This window comes from Terrapene carolina, unplaced genomic scaffold (assembly GCF_002925995.2).
Source record: "Terrapene carolina triunguis isolate 2854851 unplaced genomic scaffold, T_m_triunguis-2.0 Scaffold303, whole genome shotgun sequence".
In the NCBI taxonomy this organism is placed as follows: domain Eukaryota; kingdom Metazoa; phylum Chordata; order Testudines; family Emydidae; genus Terrapene; species Terrapene triunguis.
In genome coordinates, this window is record NW_020664654.1 from 465,736 (window position 1) to 485,309 (window position 19,574).

General features: G+C 51.0%; 1 protein-coding gene across 1 annotated transcript in view; it reads right to left on the reverse strand.

Moving 5' to 3' along the window:
- Positions 1–18,651, reverse strand: part of LOC113405094 (protocadherin-16-like) — a 31,530-nt gene extending 12,879 nt beyond the window's left edge. Inside the window, exon 1 of the mRNA XM_026657755.1 lies at positions 18,605–18,651. Coding sequence (XP_026513540.1) covers positions 18,605–18,631 — 27 coding nt within the window. The 5' untranslated portion in view covers positions 18,632–18,651. The remainder of the gene's footprint in view (positions 1–18,604) is intronic.
- Positions 18,652–19,574: the final 923 nt, after the last annotated feature.

The following is a 19,574-nucleotide window of genomic DNA, read 5'->3' on the forward strand; positions in this document are numbered from 1 at the left end:
TATAAATATATATATATAAATATATATATATAAATTTGTTAGTCTCTAAGGTACCACAAGTACTCCTGTTCTTTTTGCGGATACAGACTAACACGGCTGCTACTCTGAAACCATGGATTTATATAAGGGCAATAAGATATTCTCTGTCTTATTCTCTATCCCCTTTTTAATGATTCCTAACATCCTGCTTGCTTTTTTGACTGCCACCGCACACTGCGTGGACATCTTGAGAGAACTATCCACGATGACTCCAAGATCTTTTTCCTGATTAGTTGCAGCTAAATTAGCCCCTATCATATTGTATGTATAGTTGGGGTTATTTTTCCCAACGTGCATTACTTTACATTTATCCACATTAAATTTCATTTGCCATTTTGTTGCCCAATCACTTAGTTTTGTGAGATCTTTTTTGAAGTTCTTCATAGTCTGCTTTGGTCTTAACTATCTTGAGCAGTTTAGTATCATCTGCAAACTTTGCCAGCTCACTGTTTACCCCTTTCTCCAGATCATTTATGAATAAGATGAAGAGGATTGGTCCTAGGACTGACCCCTGGGGAACACCACAAGTTACCCCTCTCCATTCTGAAAATTTGCCATTTATTCCTACCCTTTGTACCCTGTCTTTTAACCAGTTCTCAATCCATGAAAGGATCTTCCCTTTTATCCCATGACAACTTAATTTACGTGACAACCTTTGGTGAGGGACCTTGTCAAAGGCTTTCTGGAAATCTAAGTACACTATGTCCACTGGATCCCCCTTGTCCACATGTTTGTTGACCCCTTCAAAGAACTCTAATAGATTGGTAAGACACGATTTCCCTTTACAGATACCATGTTGACTTTTGCCCAACAAGTTATGTTCTTCTATGTGTCTGACAATTTTATCCTTTACTATTGTTTCAACTAATTTGCCCGGTACTGACTTTAGACTTACCGGTCTGTAATTGCCGGGAGCACCTCTAGAGTCCTTTTTAAATATTGGCATTACATTAGCTATCTTCCAGTCATTGGGTACAGAAGCTAATTTAAAGGACAGGTTACAAACCATAGTTAGTAGTTCCGCAATTTCACATTTGAGTTCTTTCAGAACTGTTAGGCGAATGCCATCTGGTCCCAGTGACTTGTTACTGTTAAGTTTATCAGTTAATTCAAAAACCTCCTCTAGCGACACCTCAATTTGTGACAATTCCTCAGATTTATCACCTACAAAAGCCGGCTCAGGTTTGGGAATCTCCCTAACATCTTCAGCCGTGAAGACTGAAGCAAAGAATTCATTTAGTTTCTCTGCAATTACTTTATCGTCTTTAAGTGCTCCTTTTGTATCTCGATCGTCCAGGGGCCCCACTGGTTGTTTAGCAGGCTTCCTGCTTCTGATGTACAGGTGTAAAAAAAGACATTCCTAGACAAGCTCTTGACTGGATACAACTTGGTGGAAGACGGAAAAGAGGAGGACAACAAAGAATGTAAGAAACTGTGACAATTAGGGTGCAGACACCCCAAAGGGAGAACGTTTAAACACATTCACAGTCCTTCATAGCAGTAGGCAAAAAATGGTTGCTCACCTTCTCGTAACTGTTTTTGTTTTGTTTTTTGTTTTAATAGAATATCAGGGTTGGAAGGGACCTCAGAAGGTCATCTAGTACAACCCCCTGCTCAAAGCAGGACCAATCCCCAGACAGATTTTTGCCCCAGATCCCTAAATTGCCCCCTCAAGGATTGAACTCACAACCCTGGGTTTAGCAGGCCAATGCTCAAAGATGTGTTGTTCATGTCCAATCAGGTGTGCGCGCGCGCGTACATGAAGTCTGGAAGATTTTTCCCTTAGCAGCATCCGTTGGGTCGGCCTGGGCGCTCCCTGGAGTCGCACCCTCATGGTGCCTAATATAGAGCCCTGCCGACCTGCCACCCCTTTAGTTCCTTCTTGCCGGCTACTCCGACAGAGGTGTAGGAGGGTGAGTATTGGAATGGACATGAACAACACATCTCAAAGAACAACAGTTATGAGAAGGTCAGTAACCGTTTTTTCTTTTTTGAGTGCTTGTTCATGTCGATTCCAATCAGGTGACTCTGAAGCAAATTTAGGAGGTGGGGTCAGAGCTGTTCACTGACTGGAGAACTGCTCTACCAAAGGCCACATCATCTCTGGCCTGCCTAGTAACTTCATAGTGTGCAGCAAAAGTGTGTATTGATGACCATGTTGCTGCCCTGCAAATTTCCTGGGTGGGGACTTAAGCCAGGAAAGCTGTTGATGAAGCTTGCGCCCATGTAGAGTGCGGCGTTATCGGGGGCGCTGGGATCCCTGCTAGATTATAGCACTCGGTAATGCAGGCCACAATCCATGATGAAATGCGCTGTGTCGAAACAGGCTGGCCCTTCATCCTGTCTGCTACTGTGACAAAGACCTGTACACAGGAGCCGTTGGGGTTGGGGGGCCAGGTACCGACATTGGCACCTGGGCTGTAAGTGCCTGCATCGAGGTCGATGTCAACAACGGTGCAGGTGTGGGAGATGGGTGTGTCGCCGTTGTGAAGGCCGTGCCGAAGTCGGAGACAGGCACAGTGCTGGAGTCGACGACGGTGCCGTAGGGAAAGGCGTCGGGACCGTAGGCGCCGGGGGCGGATGCACAGCGGAAGGTGGAATGAAAGTGGCGGAAGCAACTGAAGACGTCGCTGGGCGTGGGCCCTGGGTTCCTCCCTGGCCGTGGTGATAAGCCCAGGGAGTCCAGAAGGGCCACTGAGGTGGATTCTGCCACTGCGGAGACCATGCCTGATGCTCCCTTCCGTCTCTGCCCGACCTCGCTCTACGGTTTCTGCTCCTACTTGAGCGATAGGAGTTGGGCTCCGACTCCAAGGTCTCAGACACTGAAGACCAAGGAGGAGCCAATCCTCGGTGCTTCGAACGTCGAGAGCTCGGGGAGCAGGAAGGCTCTGTCGGAGCGGGTAGGTGCCGATGGACAAGGCGAAGGGGAGTGCCTCGACATCATAGCCGGCTTTCCCTTGGAATGCACCGGAGGACTGGGCTCCGGTGCTGAGGGTTCCTACCTGGCAGGCAAGAACGGTGCCGTCAGGTGGAGGAGATCTCTGGCGGCCTGGTAAGCTTCCGGCATGGACAGGAGCTGAAGCTGCTGCGTAGGCGCCAGAGATCGAGGTGGGGCTGGACTCGACTGCCTCACCTGGACAGAAGTCGACAAGGCCCCGAAAGGAGAGGCCGAGGAGTGGCCCGCCTGGGGTCACACTTCTTGAGGCTTAGCCGGAGGAGAACGGTCATCCGGCTTTTTCTTCTTTTGGAGGCACCGGCGAGTGGGAGCGGTGCCTACTATCAGATGGGCCCCGTGAGGAGCCGTGTCGATGCCGAGCGTCCCTGGAGGAGCCTTCCTCGGTGCCAACAGCGCCGGGACGCTCCACGTCGAGGACGCCACCGTAGGGGTCGGGTCTCTCAAGCCCAGGTCGGAATGGGGGCGCAAGGCTACCTCCATGAGGATCACCTTCAGCTGCTGTTCCCGTTCTTTACGTGTTCTCGGGCGGAACTCGCGGCAGATCTTGCAATGATCTTTTTGATGGGTTTCCCCCAGGCACCTAAGACACGACGAGTGTGGCTCACTCTTAGGCATGCGCTAGCTTCCTCCTCTCCTATAGCTAAGGGGTAAACTGGGAAATTGTTTTAAGGCAATAGGTAACTCTTATTAGAAAAAGAATTTTATCTAATATGAAAACGTAAAGCCTGAGGTTGTATCTTTATGTTATTTTCTGTGTAACTTATATATCTTTGCTTTCCCTTTACTATTTCTTCTTTCAATCTGTGTTTTTTCTATTAAATGAACTTTTGTTTATTTTTATCCCAAGCAGGTTTCTGTTGTGCCTTCAGCCCAAATGTCTAGTAATTAAGAACTCAGGGAGGATGTATTAGGTGAGACCCGGGACTGGAAGGGTTGTTTGTGTCACCCTGCAAAGAGTAACTAGGCTCGTGAGAGCCAGGGTGAGACCTTGTGTTTGTGGGCAGGTTGCGGGTGTCAAGGAATTGAAACATAGCGGCACAGCACAAAGGCCCTAAGTTACAGGCCAGGCAGTGAGAGAACCCCTTATTGGTCTGCAAGGACCCCAAAATGTCACAAAAACCATTGAAAAAGATGTTGTCGTCTTGGAAACCGACTATAATAGAGAAAGAAATGTGGCATTAACCAGACAGAGGTGGAAACACTGGGTTGCTTCATGTGTCACAAGGCACAAAAGCATCTAATCTAATCTAGCAGTCAAAGGCCTAACCCGATCCAATGGCTGGAAGTTGAAGTTAGACAAATGCAGATCGGAAATAAGGCACAAACTTTTAACAGTGAGGGTAATTAACCAGGGGCGTGGCGGGGTGCAGAGTAAAATCACTGCACAGGTGCTGCTGGAACTTGGAGGGCAGGACCTGGGGGCTGCTGGGGTCTCCACCCGCTAGTGGCCCCATCTCTGCCCCTTAAGGCAGGACAATGAGAGCCTCCTGCAGATGCAGCCCCCCCCCCCCCCACATGCTGGGGCCTCTAACTAAGGGTGCAGGGGGGAGGCCACCCTGGTGCAGCAGAGCCTAAATGGAGGGATGGGAGGATGAGGGCAGGGGGGCAGCTCCAGTAGGATCAAGAGTGAGGGAAGGAGACAGTCTGGAGCAGGGGGAGGGGAGAAGCATGGGGGCCAGGGCAGGACTGTCGGGACAAACACATCTAGCCTCCTCCACTCTCCTGCCAAAGGTCCCTTGCACAGGGCTCACACTAGCTGTGTGCTTACAAGTGGCTCAGGGCTTGACAGTAGCTGCTAAGGGCTGGGAGGTGGTGCAGCAGCATCTCTAGGGAAAAGGCTCCTCTGCACTCTCCAAGCCCCTGCTCAATTCTTCCTTGGGCACTTCCCCCAAACCTGCTCCAAGCACAGCTCTCCCTGAAAAGTTGGCGCAAAGCAGGATCCTTCCTGGTGGCCATGGGGCCAGGCTGGGGGAATGCGAAGCATTTGGGAGGGGCTCCAGCAGCAGAGCCCCCTAATCCCCATTAATCCTGCACAGGGAGAGGGACCCGGGATTAGCTGGGCGAGCCTCAGATTCCCGCATTCCAGCAGGCAGGGCCCTGGATCAGGGTGACAGCTCACGTGGCACAGCCCCCTCCCCCACTCCCGCCCCTACCATCTAGCAGGTGCCCTGACATAGCTGAGTCCCAGCAGGCCAAGGTACCAAGCCCCTTGGAATTCCCTCTGGTGTAATATGTACAGAGTATTCCCCTGTCCCCAGTGCACCCTCAATGGCGCACCCCCAGAACCCCTCTGGGTCTGCTTCCTCTATCCTCCCCTGCACCGCTCTGGGTCTGCTCCCCTCTCTTCCCCAGTACCATGCTGAGTCTGCTCCCCCCAAACACCCCGGCATCCCACTGGGTCTGCTCCCCTCTCCCCCCTAGCTGGCTCTGCCCCACCTTCCCCACCTCCAGCACAGCACTGGGTATGCTTACCCCTCCCCCTAACACTGCCCTGGGTCTACTCTCCCCTTCCCTCCTCTGGTACTGCGCTGGTATTGCGCCCTCTCCCCCGCCCCCCAATCTGGGAAAGGGCGACAGCAGAGATGAGAATGATCAGAGGTTGGAGAGATTCCTGCCCAGGGAGCGAGTGACCAGGCCAGGGCAGTTAGTGCCAGAGGGGATGGGATGGAGGGAGAGAAAATACTGGCTAGAATAGTGTCTGACTGGGGCACGTCCTATGTCATCCCAGCCGCCACCCAGGAATGGAGGGGGGGGGGTCACTGACACTGACAGGGAGCAAATTTATGCTCGGGCAAAGGAAATGTTTCTAACCCCAGTGCATAACTGGCCTGTGGAACTTACTGCCACCAGGTTCCCCGGGCCAGGAGCTGAGCAGAAGCCAGGAAGGTCCTGGCATCTCAGTGGCTAACACATCTTGGCATTACATTATGGAGCTAGCAACAGAGAGTCCTGGGGCACCTTATAGACTAACAGATGTATTGGGGCATAAGCTTTCGTGGGTGAATGCCCACTTCGTCAGACGCATTATGGAGCTACAGTATCAGTTACAGCTGATGGCAGTGCCTGCCTATCAGGTTCTGGGCACTAGCTAACCACTGACCCCGTTCCCTACCACTACATCTCAGAGTTTGTCCCTAAGTCCTTCTGCCATTTCCACAGGGTGAATTTGGCCCTGATTGCCCATGGGTGGGGGGGGGTGTCTTGCAATTTCAGAATGCTGCCAACTCCTATTTTATCACAAACCCTGTGAGTTTGGGGTTATTTTGAGCTTCTTTTGATCTCAGAATCATTGGGAGGTAGGGGCAGGGCAGGGCCACTAATCTCTTTATGTCCTCCTACAGGAGTGGAATGAGGCACAGGCCACATATATGGCTTTGACAGACCCTGCTAGTCAAAAACACTCCAGCCCCATGCACATGTGCACCCACATTGGGAACCACACTGACTACAACACCTCGAAAAACCACAGCTACTGCAGGGTAAAGAACTGTTCCTTCCAACCAGGAGACTGAGAGAACGGCTCTTAAAATAAAAGTTCAGATTCTGTAACATCTGGATTCGCCACATAGGCCACAAATGTGCATCATTTGGGTCAGGCAGAACCCACCTGGCAGCCCTGGCCTCTGTCCTGAATGACAGCTGCCACTACATCACGGGATCTCTAAAACCAACAACTGTGAACAGCTTTGATGTGCCTGCCAGAATTGCTCCACTGGATATTAGGAGAGTGGTCACAAGCAAAATAGAATGATTACAACAGGTTGGCGATACCAGACATCCACTATATGGCCACTCAGCAGCAGTTAGCTGCCTGAAATCACAGAGAAGCATCCTAACTGGAACAGAACTGCTTACAGAATCATCAGTGGCTACATGACTGGAAATGTGGCACACACAGTCTGAAAACAAGGATGTCAAATGGCACACTGACATTGCCGAATGCCTTCCCACAGGCACAGAGAACGACTGGTCAACCTGGAGATGTTTAAAATCACCTCTGAACAAGAGCTGGCAGGCCAAAAGTCCATATGCGGAAGTGGGGCTATTCCAAAGACCTAGACACATGTGACCATGGTGAAACACAAACCATGGAACATCTGTTGGTCTGCCAGCTCCTGGAGGAACCATGCACCACAGAAGATCTCACCAGAGCTCCAGACCAGACATAGCATGTGCCTGACACTGGAAAAAAACCTGATTGAGGTGGAAGGACATGAGAAGAAGCCACACTAGTCTGTCTCCAGTCTCTGATGGAGACACACCCCTGCTTTCTGGCATTTTTAGCCTTTGGCCCACCCACCCACATGGCAAATTAAATTAAATGTTGGGAATTGCAAAGCAATTCACATTGGAGGAACAGTATCAAACCCCTCATATACATACAGGGGCCTAAATTAACTATGAGCTCAGGGAAGGGAGCTGGGTACCACTGTAGGCAGTGCAACGGAGATCTCTGCTCAATGCACAGCTGCAGGCAAAACAGAAAACAAGATGGCTGAATGCATAAAGGACGGGATGAGAATAATACAGAGATTATTCTAATGCCCCCTGTATCAATCAATGGTGCAGCCCCATCTGGACACTGTGCAGGACTAGTTCCCCATCTCACACAGGATAGTGCAGAGCCAGAGGGTGTCCCTGTATAAAGCTGTGTAAGGCAGTCTGAGCAATAAAGCTGTAATGCCATAAGTTGGTATACCAAGCGCTCAGACTGTGGGTTCTGTTTGTTTTAGAAGGACAACATTGTGGTCCCAAGTGGGAGTTGGGTCTCTGACTGGAGGGCATGATGGAAGCCCTTGAGGAATTCTGATGCCATAGGGTATGAGCAGACTACATATGACCGTATCAGGGCGTGACATACAGATATCTCAGCAAGGTGGACTTTAAGGGTATTAAATGACAACTGTACATGTTTCAGGACCATCATATAGTCCAAAATCTTCCATATCAGGGACTCTGCTGGGTCATTGTCATTTCGAGCTGTCCATATGCTCAATTAAGGAAGAAGGCCGTACTGGTTAAAAAACCAATCTGGTTTAGAGGGGAAGTGAAGGCTGCTATAAAATATTACACACACACACACACACACACACACACACACACACACACACACACGTATAACGAATGGAGAAAGGGAAGTTGCCAACAATGAATATAAATCAGAAGCTAGAAATTGCAGAAAATTGATAAGGGTAGCAAAAGGACACAAGGAGAAAGCTATGGCCAGCAGAGTTAAGGACAATAAGAAGGAGGTTTTTAAAAAAATATATTAGGAACAAAAAGAATCCTAGCAATGGAATTGGCTCATTATTAGATGAAAATGGTAGAATTATCAATAATAATGCAGAAAAGGCAGAAGTGTTCAATAAATATTTCTGTTCTCTATTTGGGGAAAAAACAGATGATATAGTCATATCAAATGATAAAACTTATCAGCGAGCGGCTGTATTTCCAGTGAAGTCCCACAAGGATTGGTTCTTGGCCCTACACTAGTTAACATTTTTATCAATGACCTGGAAAAAAATCATAAAATCATCACTGATAAAGTTTGCAGATGACACCAAAATTGGGGGAGATGGAAATAATGAAGAGGTCACTGATAGAAAGTGGTGTATTGCTTGGTAATCTGGGTGCAAGAAAACAATATGCATTTTAATAAGGCTAAATGTAAATGTAAATATTTAGGAACAAAGAATGTAGATCATACTTACAGGATGGGGGATTCTATTCCAGGAAGCAGTGTCTCTGAAAAAAAATTGGGGGGGATGCTGAGATAATCAGCTGAACCTCAGCTCCCAGTGTGATGCTATGGCCAAAAGAGCTAATGCAATCCTGTGATACATAAACAAGGAATCTTGAATCAGAGGATTGAGGTTATTTTACCTCTATATTTGGCACTGATACTATCCCTGCTGGAAAACTGTGTTCAGTTCTGGTGCTCACAATTCAAGAAGGAGGTTGGAGAGGGTTCAGAGAAGAGCCACAAGAATGATTTAAGGATTAGATCACAGTCTATTAGAATCTACAAGAGAAACAAATATTTAATAATGGGCTCTTCAGTCTAGCAGAGAAAGTTCTAACAAGATCCAATGGTTAGCTGAAACTAGACAAATTCAGACTGGAAATAAGGCATAAATTTTTAATGGTGAAAGAAATTAACCAATGGAACAATTTGCCAAGGGTTGTGGTGGATTCTCCATCTCTCACAATTTTTAAATCAAGATCGGATGTTTTTTTACAAGATCTGCTTTAGGAATTATTTTGGGGAAGTCCTACAGCCTGTGTTATACAGACTAGATGATCACAATGGTCTCTTCTGGCCTTGGAATCTATGAATCTGAGTCACTGACAAAAATGTTAAATAGCGTAGGGCCAAGAACCGATCCCTGTGGGACCCTACTAGAAACACACCGCCCAATGCTGACTCTTCATTTACAATTACATGCTGTGACCTATCAGTTAACCAGCTTTTAATCCATTTAATGTGATGTGACGAAGTGGGAATGTTCATGTTTTCTCTGAATACTGTGTGGGTGCCTCAGTTTCCCCTATGCATGTCTTAAGTCTCTAGGTGGTGGGATAAGGGGGTGTGATTGTTGCAGAGCCCTAGGAGACCAGTGTGATGCTGTCTGCACAGAGAAGGGCCGACACCCTGCCTTCTGGCAACTGATGGCCTGGGCCCCTCCTCTGCAAAGGTGCCAACTGAACGTGTTGGAGAACAAAGAGATCAGGTGACCTCCTGGCCTGGGAAAGAGACAAAGGCCAGAGGAGGGGCTGGAGAGTTTCAGTTTGGAGCTGGCTGGGGAAAGAGAGGGAGGCCCAGACCCGGGGTCTGGCCTCCCTGGCCCCAAGATGGACCTGACTTGGGGGTCCGGTTTCTGTACCTACAAGCTCTGTTTTGGACTGTGTTCCTGTCGTCTAATAAACCTTCTGTTTTCCCGACTGTCTGAGAGTCACGTGACTGTGGAGCTGGGGTGCAGGGTCCTCTGGCTTCCGCAGGAGCCCCACCTGTGAGGACTCGCTGTGGGAAGCGCACGGTGGGGCAGGGGATGCTGAATGCTCCGAGCTCAGACCCAGGGAGGTCAAAGCTGTGGAAGCTTCTTGCCCTGGAAACAGTCTGCTCACAGAGAGGAAACTCCCCCAGAGTCCTGACTGGCTTCGTATGGAGCAGTTCCAGAGCATTGCCCCATGACTCCATGACATGTGTACCAGACAGTAGGGTGGGGGCTAAGCAGGGGAGCACTCTCTCTTGGCAGAAAGTGCTGGTGTGCAGAGCTAGGGGTACGGTTGCCAACTCTCCAGGATTGTCCTGGAGCCTCCAGGAATTAAAGATTATGTCATATCATGACATCTCCAGGAATACATCCAACCAAAATTGGCAACCCTATCTAGGGTTCACTGCGCTGCAGAGAGTGGGGGTGATGGGCTCAGTAGGGGTCATTCTCGCCTCTCAGTAAGTGCAGGTCCTTATGCCCCAGTGCAGTCCTACCATCCCAAAACAAGATGTGAATCCAGGTGTCCTGGTCAAATCCAAACAGAGAGAGTTCAAGTTCCCCTGGTAGTTTCCATTATGTAAATGATTCCTGCCTTCCAGTCCCAACCTGCAGAGCAGTGCGGCTGTACAGTTAAGCATGTCTCTCCCAGAAAGGGTGGCTCTGTGCGGGGATGCAGAGCTGGTGAGGCCTTGGAGCTGAAAGTGGCCTAGTTGGAGCAAACTGCCCCCACTGGGGGACAGGGGAGTGACTCCTTGGCTTATTTCCATCTCTGAAGTGACTGAGCTCCCTGTCCTGGTGGGGGCAGAGTTGAAGTTGCCAGCGCCAAGTCTGTCACTGTGACACCCTTTCACGCAGACAGGCCTCCGCAATGTTAGAGCTGAGCACATGAATAATGGAGCAGCCGAGAGAGGCACTGAATAGACCCTTCTGCAGAGCCCAGCGTCCCACACCTGGGACTCAGATTTCAGAGCAAAGTGCTGACACTGATCTGGCAGCATAGGTCTATCTGTGCCTGAGGCACACATCAGGGGACTGCCTGAACCCCATGCTCTGAGGCACTGGGGTCAGCAGTGACTGTGAGGGGAGAGTGCCCCCAACTGAGCCCCTGCACTGAAGCACAACCCCCCTAATCCTGTGCTGGGTTGTGGGGCACTGGGTCCAGCACTGACTGCCAGGGAAGAGCACTCCCTAGAGAGCCCCCACCATGCAGCTTGTGTGTCATTTCTGGAAGTTTCCCATCCAAGCTGTTATCCAGCCTGACCCTGCTGAAGCTGGTGTTTGAGAGTCTTTCAGCATGAACTGCTGTGGCTGCCACCGGCACAGAGCTGACTAGCAAACCAAAGGCTGGTGAGGGAGCTGCCTTCTGGGGAGGAAGAGGGTGAGATTCTTGCAGACCCCTAGCTCTGTGTCAGGAGGGGGGGAGCAGTCCTGTCCATCTCTGCCCTGGCTGTGCAGCAGGAAGTGCAGCCGGGGGCCAGGCAGGGGGAGATGTGGCTCAGGTTTTACATCCTGTCAGGATTAGAAACAAAGAAAACCTGTACTAAATCCAGGGAAAGCATCCAGTGCAGAGCAGAGACAGGGAAGGAGAGGGTGCAGGGCATAGGGTCCCTATCCCCCCAAAAGCACTGAGCAAGGACAGGAAGGGTGATCCAGGAGGATGGGAGGGTGCCCATTTCCACCCCAGGACTGGGAAGGTATGCATACTGTATGTGGGGGTCTCTTTTTCAATGTGTCAGATGCAGTTGGGGAGCCTACTTGTTTCCAGAAACCCATTTGGAGAGCACGAGAGCCCCAAAACATCACCACCACACCAAGCTCCCCAAACCCCAGTGTTGGTGCCACTCATAACCCCAAAAACCAAGTGCTAGAACTAGCGTTTCCCTCCCTGCAACCCCTGGTGCAGGGGGTGAATTGGGGCAGGGACTGGACATGTCAGGGAGGGGGCGTGTCACGCTGTGCCCCTCTCAGGCTGGGCTCCGCCTTTCTAGGCTGTCCTCCCTGTCACCAGCAGGCCCAGCCTGCAGGCAGGGAGCCCAGCTGGAACCCTGCCCCAGCTGAGTCTCTGCTGTGCACATGTTACACTGTGGCTTGGCAAACATCTGGCTCTGGGCTCCCGCCCCTCCGAGTGACGGCTCTTGGTGGGAGAGGCGGGGAGGCTGGCGCCAGTGTGGTCAACGATCCCACGCACGGCTCCTTCTGCCTGATTGCATGCCAGGCACTCTGCCCACCCCAGCCCTGGCACAGCTGCTGACCAGCTAAATGCAGCCTGGGAGTGGCCACTGCTTCTATTTCAGGAGCGGATTGTTTCTAGCTCCCGGCTACTACAGTGGGCTGTAGTGTGCTTGAGCCTTGGGGTCAGGGAGCAGACCCAGGAGCATCCTGCACATGCGGCTGGGGTGAGGGGTTAGGTCCCAAGGCAGCACAGAGCATGGCCATCTGCACAGCCACTACACAGACTCACAGCTCCTCACAGCCCCAGGCAGCAGCAGGGCACACACACGGACTTCCAACTGGCAACCCTGTCAGGTCCTAGGCCCCCAGGCACAGCTAATCCAGAGCCAGCAGGCAGATGGGTCCATGGAGCGTTACCCCTTTTCATAGGGAGGGGCAAGGAATGGTGGGCAGCTTGGGACATCTAGGGGCTGGATCCAGGAAGACACAGCTCAGGAGATACAGAGACAGGAGTGCAGTACCCTGGCAGCTGAGCTGAGCCAGTGCCAAGTGAGTTGCAAAGTGCCTGAAGGGCCAAGAAACTGATTGCAGGTACAGTGCTAAGGGGCAGAATGTCTGGCACTGCAAGCTCCATGGGGCACTGGAAAGCTCAGCATTTTCCCAGAAGTGAAGAGGGGATGGACCCGGCCCCAGGAGCTCCAGACAGACAACAGGGAGGGGTGGAAGCAAGTTCTTTATGGATGCCACAGAAAGGGCTTCAGGAGGGACACAAACGTGGAATGAATGTGGAGGCGAGCGGCACCACTCAGGATGGGCACTGAGAAGCTGTGGTCTCTCATGGGCAGGCAGGGGTTGGGGCCTGGTGAGTGTCTGCAAAGTGGGCCTGGCGGGTGTGGAAATCCCATGAATATGGGTAATGTGGGGGAGCCCTGGAGACCACCGAGTGTGGAGCTGACATGCGTGGCTCAGGCTGGCACCACTGGCAGAGCAGCAGGGAGTTGAAGAGGGAGTTGAGAGGGGACAGCAGTGGGGATGCTGTATGGGGCCAGAGCACTGCAGTGTTATGGGGCTGGAGAGGAGGAGCACAGTGATTGGGCTGGAAGTGGTGAGGAATGCATGAGGCCAGGCGATGAGGACTCAAAGAGTCAAAGAGGATGTCTAGGTTATGAGCCTGAATGATGGAGAGGGTGGGAGCGGGTAGGTGTTGCTGAGAATGACTGAGAATTGTTCAGGGGATTGGGGCTGGGCTTTTGCCATGCAGAGGTGAGGATGAGATGCCCAGGAGACATTAGCAGCAAGCCACAAAGCAGGATCTGACACATCAGAACAGAAATGGGAGTCACTGTGGGGGGATGAGTGTTGAGTCCCATGGGACCCCCTGGCAGAAAAGAGGGGGAGGACCCACCAAGGGGGACAGAGAGGTAACAGGGGAGCCAAGAGAGGGTGGTGTAGGAAGCATGAGAGGACCTAGAGCGGAAAAGGCCATGAGAGGTCTTGGCGAGAGCGCTCTGGTGAAATGAAGGGGGAGGGTCCAGCAAGGGGGAAGCAGCCACACACTCCATGGGGTTAGGGGAGTGTACAAAGGGATGGGGAGGGCAGCAGGGGTTGGGGTGGGGGAGGGGAGTATATGAGGAGGAACGTAGGAGAGGGCATATCAGGGGTAGAGGAGGAAAGAATAGGAGCATGTGAGGGGGCTGAAGACTGGGGTGAGAGACGGTGGGGAGTGTGTGAGGGAGCTGGAGGTTAGGATGTGTGAGGGGAGTGTTGGGGGAGCATGGGAGAGGAGCGGTGGGAGAACATGGGGGCAGGGGGCTGGGCTAGGTTGGGGGAAGGAAGTGTGTGAGGAGGAGGATAGGGCAGGAGGGCAGTGAGGGTTGGGGAGGGGAGTGTCTGAGGGGAAGGGGAGTGTGTCAGGGGGCTGGGGTGGGAGAATTTGGAGGGGGAAGTGTGTGATAGGGCTGGGGGTTGGACATGGGAAGGAACCATATGGAAGTGTGGGAGGGAAATGGGGGTTGGGATGGGGGAATGTATGTGGGGGGCTGTATGAGGGAGACAGGAGGAGAACATGTAAGGGGGTGGGGGAGGGTAATTTATGAGGGGAGGAGAGTGTGAGGGACATGGAGAGGGGAGTGTCTGAGGGGATGGGGAGCTTGTCAAAGGGGTTGGGATGGGGAACATATGAGGGGTGAGGAGTGTGTGAGGAGGAGGTGAATGTATGAACAGGACAGGAGGGGAGGTGTGAGAGAGTTGGGGATGGGGTGGAGGTGGTGTGGGGAGGGAAGAGGAGCGTGTGATGGGGCTAGGGATGGGGCGGGGAGCATGTGAGAAGGCTGGGGATTGGGGTGGGAGGGGAGGGAGCATAGTATGGGGAGGGAAGAGGAGCGTGTGAGGGGGCTGGGGCCTCTCCGCTGCAGTGGAAAAGCTGCTGCAGCTCCAGGGGAAATGCTACTTGAATTAATCATGGCGCTGGCTGCCGTGCCAAGCCCAGGAGGAGGTTGCTGGCAAGGGGAGGAAATAACTTTCACAGGAATTTGGAACAAACGTGGCTCTTCTGGCTGTAACAGCAACACTCACCTCCCTCACAACTCTCCTCCCCCATGTACCACCACAGCCCCTTCCCCTCCCCCCATGGACCCTCCTGGCCCCCATACATCCCTCCACCTACTTCCTTTTTTCCCAGCACATCTCCCTCCCACCACCTGCCTCTCCTCTAATCACCACACTCTTCTTTCCCTCTTCCACATCTCCCCATCCATTCCCAGGAATCGCCCCACTAGGTCCCTCAGGGGCAAGTCTGCAGCACAGAGCGCTGAAAACGGGATCACTTCCAAACCCCTTCTCCCATGGAAAACTTTGTGCACCATAATTTTCTCCCACTTGCCCCCATTGCTCTCTCCAACTGAACAGTTTGTGTACCATTATTATCCCCCCCACACACACTCTCCAGGGAATAGTCCGTGCACTATTATTATTATTATTAGATGCAAAACCCAAAAAACTCATCTCCTCACGTGCCTCCCTAGGACTTTCATAGGTCATATCTGGTCATAGCCTGTACCTGATTTGGACCTATATCAAGACAGAGGACATTAGAACCTGGCCGCTGTCTTGGACTGACAATCACCTCATTAAGGCAGTGGCCATAGACCTTCCAGCAACAAAAAAGACCAATGATCCGTATTCAACCACAAAGAGTCATGGATTTCAACCATTTCCAAAGCTTGCTAAAGGACATCAGCACGCACTCACAACACAAGGAGTCAAGCACCTGGTGAATCATTACTATTCTACATTGGCCTTGACTGCTGACAAGCTGGTCCCCAAACAGCCCCTTGCTCCCCATTGCTCACACAGATCTCCTTGGTTTTCTGACATCCTGCACTGGATGAAGAGAGAGGTGCAGCAACAGGCAGAAAACAAAGGTCATCAGCCAACAAAGGATCAAACATAAATTCCTCAAAGTCTATGCTGAGGCTGTATTACAGGCCAAGAGAACCCGTCTATCAGCCTCCATTGAAACTGCCAAATCCAGCCCCAAGGAGCAATCTAGGGTGGTAAACCGCGTCATCAATTTTTGGGGCCCATAGTCTGCATCAGAGCTGAGCACCAAGCGCCACAAAGAACTATCACACACATTCAGGAAGCCTTCTCAAAATGCCCGGATCTGCCCTGCCTGCACCCACCAGCTAACAGCCCCCCTGCAGAATTCAGCACTATCAACCAGGAGATACTGCTGTCTCAGCTGAGGTGAGAGACATCCAAGGGAATGCACTAAAATGGTTTGAGTCCTCCCAAAGAGTTGTGATGGGAGACTGCATCTCCACAACTAGACCTCTCACCTGCAGGGCTCCACAAGGACCAATTGATATTTTCTCTCTTATCTTTTTCAACATCGACATGCAACCACTAAATGGTCAGATGACAGGGACTCAAGCACCAGCAATATGCAGATGACACACAGCTTTACCCATCCTTCACCACATACTACCACACCACTACCACCAAGGTGACCCAGAGCTTTGATGAGATCAACTCATGAATGAAAGATAACTGGCTGAAACTGAAGCCAAGCATGACAAAGGTGATACTGGTGGGAGGAAAGTATTTTGAGGCATTTGCAGCCATGATGCAGTCTCCTTTGATTGAAAGTTCATATCCACAACTGGCTAATTCAGTCTGTAGTCTAGGAGTACTCTTGGATTCCTCGCTGAGCTCTCACATCGCAATGGTCGTGAGTAATGCTTTCTACCATCTCTGGTTGGCTAGGAGACGCCATCTGATCATGACAGCCAAAGACCTGGACTCAGTTATTCATGCCTTCATCACCTCTCAGCTGGACTACAATGATATGATATACCTCAGCATGAAACCTTCAGCACTTAGGAAACTCCAGCTAGTACAGAAAGCTGCAGAATGTCTCTTCAACAACACAGGCTACAGTAAGAAACATCACACTTGTCCCCGCTTTCTACATTGGCTTCTCTTAGCATTTTGAATCAAATTCAAGGTCTCGGTTCTTATCTTCAAAGTGCTCTATGGCCTGGGCCCAGGATACCTAAAAGACCATCTAAAGTTCTGGGATGAAGAAAGTAGTTGACTGTTTGCTCCTCCAGCACAATGGAACTCTCAACAATAAGAGTGAAGCTAACCTGTGCAGGAGACAGAAACTTCTCCAGGGGCAGCGTGAGACTGAGGAATGAACTCACCCAGGAACTAAGAACCATCACAAATCTCACCACTTTCCCCTCCAAGTGCAGAGCATGTCTTTGATCCTGCCTTCTCTAATACAAACACATAGCAACATCTATATTTATTTTAAAAAATAATTTAAAAAACACACCTAAACAAGACACTTCACTGCACACACTTCTCCAGCTGGAGAGAGGATGAGAGAACAAACAACACATGACAGATGTGTAGTCATGTTGCTTAATGCACTACTGGAAGGCACTCAAATACTACGTCATGAGTGCAGTACCAAAACCTACACAGAATAGAATAGAATGGAATAGAATCCACCCCATCACTATCTTCAATGGAACAGTCCATGCACCATTATTTACCACCCCCCATCACTCTCTCCAATGAACAGTCTCTGTACTATAGAACCTAAGGAGCTCTGGGTCTGACTGTGAGCTGCTAAGGCAGGCATGGCTGTCGGGACACCACCACCCCATTGTGTAGCAATGGGGGTGGGTAATGCCTCCACTTGCCACTGCTCACATGTCTTCAGCCAAGAGGGCACTGCAGTGGTTAAGAGTGGCTGAGTGGGTGTGCAAACTGTCTGTATTGTGCCCCTCCGGGGCCTGGACAACTCCCTGAGCTTCTCAGACTCAGCTCCTCCTCAGTGGGTCTCAGATACACTCCCCCAGGCTCTGCTGGGCTCAGATGCCCTTGCTGCAGTTCAGCTATTTGCCATAATCGCTTGGTCTGGTTTCGTCTCTCCAGGGCTCAGATATTTAATGTCATTTTTTGATGAAATCACAAGTTTGGTTGATAAAGGTAACTGTATTGACACATCAGACTTAGACTTCTGCAAGGCATTTCACTACCATGTGATCTTCTGATCCAAATATTAATTCAGTCCACTGACAGATTAAAAACTAGCAAACAAATCACAAAAAATAAGAGTACGGCTCTGTTCTCACCCAATGCTATTCAATTTCTTTTATCAATGATTTGGTAGAAAATATGAAATCACTGCTGGATAGCTTATCACTTGGCAAATTCAGCTCATTTGAACAAAACGTGTTTTAATATTGCCAAATTCAAGGTGGAACATAGGTCAGTTACAGGGAGGGAGACTGTATTTTTGGAAAGCAGCGATATTAAAAATGACTTAGTGATCATGGTGAAAACCAGCTGAACATGAGTTCCCAGCAGGATCCTTGGGTGTATGAGCAGGGGACGACCCAATAGGAGTAGGGAGGTAGTGTTACCTCCATACACAGCATTGGTGAGACCGTTATTGGAATGGTTTGAGGCCTGGAACCCCTGACGTATAGCAAGAGACTTAGGAAACTCAATCTATTTAGATTATCCAACAGAAGGTGAAGGCCAAGCTGGTGTGCTGAAACCAGTCATGTTGGCCAAAACTGTCTCATTGTTTCCTTGTTCTCCCATCAGTTTGAATCCACCAGTTGTCTTTTGTCCTATACTTAGATTGTGAGCTCTTTGGGGCGGGGCTATCTTTTGGCTCTGTGTTTTCACTGGGGCTCCCTGGCACTACAGCAATACAAATAATAAATAAAAATAAGATGACTCAATCACGGTCTAGAAGTATCTACATGGTGAGGAGATTTCTGAGAGAACATGGCTCTTTATCTCACAGACAAAGGCACAATGAGATCCAACGGCTGGGAGCTGTAGCTAGATAAATTCAGACTGGAAATAAGATGCAGATTTTTAACAGTGCAGGGAATGAACCACTGCAACAACTTACCCAGGGATGCGGCGGATTCTCCGTCATTCAGAGTCTGTAAATGGAGACAGGGTGTCTTTCTGAAAGCTCAGCCAGACGTTCGGGGCTGGACACAGGAGTTACTTAGTGGGATTCTCTGGCCTGGACTCTGCAGGAGGTCCGACTGGATCATGAGGCACTAAAAGCTATGGATTTGTGCCCCCTGGGCTCTGCTCGGTTCCTCAGGCCTGGCTCCCCCTTGCTGGGGCTCAGTGCCGAGCCTAGTTGCCTGCCAGGCTCCTTTCCCATCCTCTCACGTTTCCCGGCTCAGAGGAAGCAGCAGCAGATGTGTGAGCTGTTTGCTTTGTGCTGTGGCCACGTGGGAGTTACCTGCACTCGGCCCAGACGTGCTGTTTCCAAACGAAACATGAGGACTAAGCCAAAGGCCCGAAATCCAGCCAAACCCTCAGCCAGTTTGGCCTGCTTGGACAGCTCCCTCCGCTTGCATGATTCAGAGCGAGAAGAGCCTCCAGCTGCAACCCCACTACACAGGGAGTAGAGGCCTCTGCCCAGGGCCTGCTCCAGCCACTAACAGCCACAGCTGCCCTCCCTCCAGGGCAGGTGTGGAGTCTGTGGAAGTTCAGCCAGAGACAAGAGGGGCCTTCAGAGGCCATGTTCCTGCTTCCCAGGACCCGCACCAACGACCCAGGCTCCCCCTCCTCCTTCACTCTGAGGCAGGGACTCTCCTGCTCCCTTCCCCCCTTTTCCCTGCTGCTCCCGACAGGCACAGAACTCTTCCAGGCCCTTCTCCCACAATTGCATTTCCAGAACCCGACTGCCTTTCCCCTCACAACTCGTGAACCAAACAGAAAAGTGCTGAGAGAGGCCTCCCAACAGGGGCATGGGCCGGGGAGGGGTGACTGCTGTGGGCCACACCAGCCCCCATGGGTCACCCTACTACAGCATCGCAGAGTCAGACCCACTGCTCACCCTCCACACACTCCTCACCCCC